At 35.5% G+C, this 6,942-nt stretch overlaps 2 protein-coding genes across 2 annotated transcripts; both read right to left on the bottom strand.

Moving 5' to 3' along the window:
- Positions 1-325: 325 nt before the first annotated feature.
- Positions 326-628, bottom strand: LOC107060745 (uncharacterized). Its single transcript, XM_015308975.1, has one exon. It carries the CDS (start codon positions 626-628, stop codon positions 326-328), a length of 303 nt encoding a protein of 100 aa, XP_015164461.1.
- A 21-nt stretch (positions 629-649) lies between these two features.
- Positions 650-2,145, bottom strand: LOC102587703 (uncharacterized). The gene is made up of 4 exons (XM_015308974.1): positions 2,014-2,145; positions 1,182-1,708; positions 848-1,073; positions 650-762 (listed from the first exon to the last, which is right to left on the bottom strand). The coding sequence occupies exons 2-4, from the start codon at positions 1,698-1,700 to the stop codon at positions 650-652; spliced, it is 858 nt and encodes a 285-aa protein (XP_015164460.1). The 5' UTR covers positions 1,701-1,708; positions 2,014-2,145.
- Positions 2,146-6,942: the final 4,797 nt, after the last annotated feature.

The raw sequence follows: 6,942 nt of genomic DNA, 5'->3' as shown, positions 1-6,942 counted from the left end.
TGAATTTCCATTTGTCTGAATAATTTTGTGAAACAATCATTGTTAGTATTAGTTACCATCATAAAAAGCTAAAGTATCTCCAAATCATTACTTAGCATCATAAAAAAAATTCATACACTTCAATGTACAAAAACAATAAATTAAAAACATACCAACACATCACAAAAAAGAAATAAATTAAACACATTACAAATTAATGTAAGTAATTGTTTCTTATATCATAAAAAGCTAAAAGTTGATGCATCTTACAAGAATATCATAAACTAAAGGGAATAATAATTCAAATGCAACATAAACATATAACAAGCACAAAATAATGTAAAGATCAATTGTTTAAGTTAGCATTCCACATTGATTGAGCCAACTCATCCCTCCATGTGGTCCACTCCTGAGATGATTCAACAACATCAATGTTATCTTGTTGATATTCTACTTGTTCTTCCACATCGATCTCTAAGGGATCCACTTCCATCTCTCTACGAATAAAGTTGTGTATCAAACAACAAGCACTAATAATCTTGTTATGTATCTTAACCGAGTACCAAGAAGGGCTTCTAAGAATTCCCCAACGTCCTTTCAAGAGACCAAATGTCCTTTCAATAACATTACGAGCTCTAGTATCCTTCATATTGAAAAGCTCTTATCGGCATTAGGGTGGTGGATTTTCATCTTGCCAATCCCTTAACCAATATCTATATCCTCGGTAAGGTGAAAGAAAACCATTTCCATTTGTATATCCTCCGTCGCACAAATAATAATTACCTATAATATAAATAAGAAATTAGTTGCTTTTATATAGCATTATTTTTGTGATATAATTTTAATGTGAGCATATGTATAGCATTACCCTCGGGAATTTTCAAATCATTCGTTCGAGCTATAGCATTTCGTAATACACGAGCATCAGCCGCTGATCCTTCCCAACCAGGTAATACATAAGTAAAATTAAGATTTTTATCACAAACTCCTAGTACATTAGTTGCTATTTCTCCCTTTCTTGTCCTGTATCTTGGTTTGTCCTTAGATGGAACTCTAATTTGAATGTAAGTACCATCCAATGCACCTAGACATCCCTATAAAAAAATTATAACATTATCTCAAACAACAAAAATTTCTTCGTAAAATTATATTTATTTTACTTTTACATAAATTAATAGATACCCAATTGAAAGTGCATATACCTTAAACCATCTCCATCGATCGTCAAGCTCATCTTCAAGCACCGGTTTGGGGTTAACAAGTAACAATGGAGCTAGTTTTAGAATAGCTTTCAAGCATTCATTGAAAGCTTGACTTACGCTCCAGCCTGATCTAATATAATCAACCTTAATGGATCTATTCTTCTCATGATGAGCCAAAATATTTAAAAACATTGCTAACTTTTCACTACTTGACATATATTTGCTATCAGTCAGACCTCCAACTTCCTTAGTTAAGAGAACTAAAGTGTGAAAAGAATTTCTATCCATCCTTAACTTATCAATACATGTTGTGTCACTATCTTGTACAATACAATTTAAATGAGATATAATTTTAGGAACTCGACTACTCATAAGGTACCTAATCACATGCCTATTTCTTTTTATAGAAATACCATGAATAACCATGAAAAGAAAAATAAACATAACAAGAAATTGTTGGCACAATATCTCCTCAAGGATGATAAAACATTCAATATCGGACTGTAGTTGATGATCCATAAGAAACCCTATTTTTTCATTAAAAAATGAAAAGAGTTAATACACAAAAAAAAAATAATTAAAAAAGAATCAACGAGGGCAACTTTATAGTGAGGACAACTTGAAATTGTTTACAAATATTTCAAGCACATAAAAAGAACAAACTTTTTTCAAAATGTACAAAACCCCCAACATAACATTCAAATTTTTTTTTTGATCTCTTCCATTAAATAGAAAAGATGAGTGTATCCAAATTATTATGCAACAGATCAGAGAATTATTAATAATGACAAAGAAAGAAAAGAGAAACAAATTCTGGAAAAAAAAAATTAACCTTGTTAGAAACTTGAAAGTTGAAGGTTATTGGTAAAGAAGTTCTTCAATCACCCATCTATGGCTTCAATCGAAAATGAAAAGTTGAGTGTACCCAAATGAAAGAGTGATTCTTACTGCAATGAAGAAGAGAAGAAACGCAACAGATCAGAGAATTATTAATAATGACAAAGAAAGAAAAGAGAAACAAATTCTGGAAAAAAAAAATTAACCTTGTTAGAAACTTGAAAGTTGAAGGTTATTGGTAAAGAAGTTCTTCAATCACCCATCTATGGCTTCAATCGAAAATGAAAAGTTGAGTATACCCAAATGAAAGAGTGATTCTCACTGCAATGAAGAAGAGAAGAAATCTGGAAGCTAAGACCATAAGCGGCACTTGTGAAAGCTTATCAATTAAAGGGTTTGAAGGGTAGTTTTGTCATTTAATAAATTTATCCCATCACAAATTGTGATGGGATTACTATACCACCCTTTTGGAGGGATAACTTATCTTGGTACTATTTATTAATCCCAGGATAAGTTATCCCAAACTTCCCAACCAAACACTAAATTAAGTGCCACTAAATATTTATCCCAGTACTATTTGTACCTATCCTTCACACCAAACGACCCCTAAGGAGTTTTTAGTACTTTGACGGCAAGCTGGCGCAACAATTGTCATCTACTTCATAAGCATGTTTTTTATATTGGTAATTCATTCCAACTTGAAAACTGAAACTATCTTTGGCCTTGCATCAAAGATATCAACATGGTTTCCCAAGCCTGCTATCATAACAGTACGTAACAATTGTAAAGCATTATCTTGACACATAATTTTCTGTGATATCTAAACAGCTGCGAGCAGACATGATTAGAAAGATAATTAACGATTACTGTTTATACATCACATCTACCGGAGTATGCTAATACGTGATGTTTTGTGCAGTGGGTTGCCCCTTTACTATTTATACAAGGACCTCATAAACTTTCTGTTTTACTTTGGGAGGTGAGGTGAAAGTTAATACTTTTTTTATTAAGATCTAGCTTTCAAGTTCAGGATGAATTGAACTTGAGTTGGTCAGCAGAAGACCTGCAAAACTATCACTCTAATTTTCTTTAACCTCTAGGCACCATCACAGTAACATCTGTAAATTAGCACAGAACAGTAGTACGTAAGAGATTGAAGATATATATACCTCAGACAAAAAAGACTCATGTAAGACGTACAAGAAGTTGACTAATCAGAGGAACAGACGAAGGTAAGTATGAGGAGCAAGAAAAAACAAAATACACAGCCATGTTAAGAGTTAGATAGAGGACAGTTGGTGCCTTAAGAATCAACACGTCTCAGACAGAATGCTTATTGGAATGACCAAAACATACAGCCTAGTAGGACCAATCAAGTAACGACAAAGCAGCAACATGCTATATACTCTAGCAAGTTAAAATGAAGCAATACATGAAGGTGAAAACAAAATAGGACCTCAACAACAACTCTTATGACCAGCTATATGTGGACAGTAGATGTTTGATGTATAAAAAGAAATACTAGAAAAGTTTGAGTTAAGAATGATGACGAAACAGCAAACCAAAGAAGGAAGCAAAAAGGGCAATGCTCATTTTTGCTCCTTGGTAATTGTTAGTTGGAAGAGGGAAAAAATATGTGTGAGTTGTTACTGTGTTTAAACTACGTGAAAACCTAAAAGGAAACCAAATGATGGAACTATCCTTGGTCCAGTTTTTGTTGCATCTTCAATAATTTACTGTTTCAGTTGGTGGACGGTCAAACTTTAGGAGATAGATACTTTAGGAAATCTTCCGTGGAAGTAGACGCTTTAGATTCGAGCTCATTACCAAATAGAGTTGCCATGTGATGAAACGGAAGAAGAGCCTCTTTGGAGGACTATTTTTCACTTAATGATCGAGGAGAGACAGAGACAACACGGTAATGTGACGAAATTGGGAACAGAACTATCAAAACATACAACAATGGAGTATACTCAATTGAGTCAAAACAGGGAAGCCATGAATAACATTTGACAGGAAGAAAGCTAAGAACACTGTGTTTGAAGAGAATGAAAACCAGCACTGTTTCATTGATCAATGTAGCATTATATACACGTGAGTTGGACTATTCTAGAAGAATCAAAGATGTGAAAATATCCTAACTAACTAACTGCCATATAACAAACTACACTGTGACTAAGCAGCTGATAAGTAGCAACAAACTAACTAACTAACTAAATAATTAATTGGTTGTGCAGTTGTTGTAATTGTCAATACCCCTCCTCAAGTTGACGGTGATGATCTCATAGCCAACTTGCTCAGAACTGCAGCATGTTTAATACCAGTGAGTGCTTTAGTGAGGATGTCTGCTAGTTGTTCAGTAGTAACTACATGGTGGAGAGAGATGAGTCCTTCTTGCAGCTTATTACGTACAAAATGGCAATCAACTTCAATATGTTTAGTTCTTTCATGGAAGACAGGATTGTGTGCTATATGTATAGCAGCTTGACTATCACAATATACATTAATTGGAAAAGAATGGGATATAGTCAATTCAGTGACTAGTCTGTGCAACCAAACCAGCTCACCTACCACTTTCCTGAGTGATCTGTACTCTGCCTCGGCAGATGACAAAGAAATTGTTTCTTAGACTTCCAACTGATAGGGCTGTTTCCAAGCAAAACTAAGTATCCACTCACAGATCTCCTAGAATCTGGACATGTTGCCCAGTCTGAATCACAGTAGGCCGTCATAGTACAATCAGGATCATTTGACAGGTAAATACCCAGAGTAGGATCTTGCTTCAAGTATCTGAGTAAATGGAAAGCAGCCTGCAGGTGAGGAGTCCTGGGGTCCTGCATGAATTGGCTCAATTGTTGGACACTAAAAGCTATATCCAGCCTAGTGTTGGTGAGGAAGTTCAGCTTGCCTACCAGTTTTCTGTAATAGGTCGGATCAGAGATTGGAGTTCCTTCCTTGGCCTTAAGTTTAACAGTAGGATCAAGAGGGGACGAAAGGGAACTGTAATTGTAGCAATCATACTCCTTCAATAAATCCAATACAAACTTCCTTTGTGAAATGAGTACCCCTCCTGTTGTATCAAGTATCTCCAGCCCCAAAAAATAATGTAGCTTGCCAAGATCTTTAATCTTGAAAGTCTTGTCCAAGTAGACCTTAAGCTGTGTGATTTCATTAATATTTGTGCCTGTTAGAATAATATCATCAACATAGACTGCCACAAAGACCACCAATGAATCAGATTTCTTGTAAAACAATGAATAATCATGGTGTGAGTATGTATAGCCTCTGAGAGATAGTGCTTCAGTCAACTTGGCATACCATTGCCTGCTGGCTTGTTTAAGACCATATAAAGACTTATTTAGTCTGCATACGAAATTTGACTCATTCACATCAAGACCTTGAGGTACTGTCATATACACCTCCTCATGAAGGTCACCATGCAAAAATGCATTATTGACATCAAGTTGAAACATTTCCCAACCCTTTTTCACAGCACATGCTACCAAGGTCCTTACGGTAGTCATTTTGACAACTGGTGAATATGTCTCTGTATAATCTATTCCAGCTTGCTGAGTATAGCCCTTAACCACCAGTCTAGCTTTGAACCTCTCTATGCTCCCATCAGCTTTATGTTTTACCTTGTAAACCCATCGACATCCAATGGCTTTCTTCCCGGTAGGTAACTTAACCAGGTCCCAAGTTTTATTGGCATACAAAGCATCAAATTCTTGGTTCATGGCCTTTTGCCAGGCTGGACTCAGGGCAGCTTCTTCATAAGAAGATGGTTCACTGTCACAACATATGTTCTCAACCAAAATTTGACTGTTAGATGCAATCACTTCAGGAGGTATATGATTGTGTTTATTGAACAATGTGTTAAGTGATAGGGCAGCCTGGGTAGTACTGGGATTGGAAGAAGTGGAAATGGAAGGTGTTTTTAATGTAGGAAGAGATAAAACATAGTCCTTTAGATGTTGGGGTGTTTTGACGTCTCTATGAGATCTTCTTTGTGGTACTGTGGGAACATTTGGTTCATTGTGGACAGGTTGCAATGGGACTGTGGGAACATGTGGTTCATTGTGGACAAGTTGCAAAGGTGGGAATGACTGATAAGGCATTACTTTTAGTGCTCAACAAATGTGTCCATGTGGCTCTACTATAATCATCCACAAGGGTGATAAAATATTTGTAATTATCATATGTAGACACATGGTATGGTCCCCATAGATCAACATGTAATAAATCAAAAATTGCTTTGGATTGAGTGGTGCTATGATCAAAAGGTAACTTGGCCTGTCTTGCCATAGGGCATATAGTGCACATGAAAGGTTGCTTTGGGGAAAATTTGATTGGAATGGTAGGTATATTTTTCTTTTTTACAAAGGGCACATGACCAAGTCTATTATGCCATAACAAATCTATACCATTTCTAGAAGATGCAAGAGATGTATCACTTTTCAACACATTTGTATTATTGAAAGTAGATGAACAAACAAGAGTATCAGGAACTACAAAAATATCAGAAACTGGATCAGAATGAGAGTGAACTTTTCGAGTGTTGATCACATCACATTTCCTAATACATGACTCATTACAAGTTGAAACTTGAAAGGAAAAACTTTTATGAGACAAACAACTACACATGAAAGCCATATTGGCATCATCATTATTCTTCAAGCACCTTCCACACATGTAGTAAATGCCATCCTTGCTACTACCAATTACCTGAGGCCTCTTCACTGAAGGGGCCTGTAATATACAAGTTGTATCAGTGAATAAGACCATGCACTTCATCGAAGAGGATAGGGAGTGAACAGAAATAAGGTTGTACTTGAAAGAAGGAACATATAATACATTATGTAAAACAATCTTAGATGTAATGTATGCATTGTTGACACCAAATTTTGTCCCTCCTTTCTTCTAA

This window comes from Solanum tuberosum, unplaced genomic scaffold (assembly GCF_000226075.1).
Source record: "Solanum tuberosum cultivar DM 1-3 516 R44 unplaced genomic scaffold, SolTub_3.0 scf00095, whole genome shotgun sequence".
Lineage (NCBI taxonomy): Eukaryota > Viridiplantae > Streptophyta > Magnoliopsida > Solanales > Solanaceae > Solanum > Solanum tuberosum.
The sequence above is the reverse complement of the archived record's forward strand: the minus strand, read 5'-3'. Positions and strand labels throughout refer to the sequence as shown.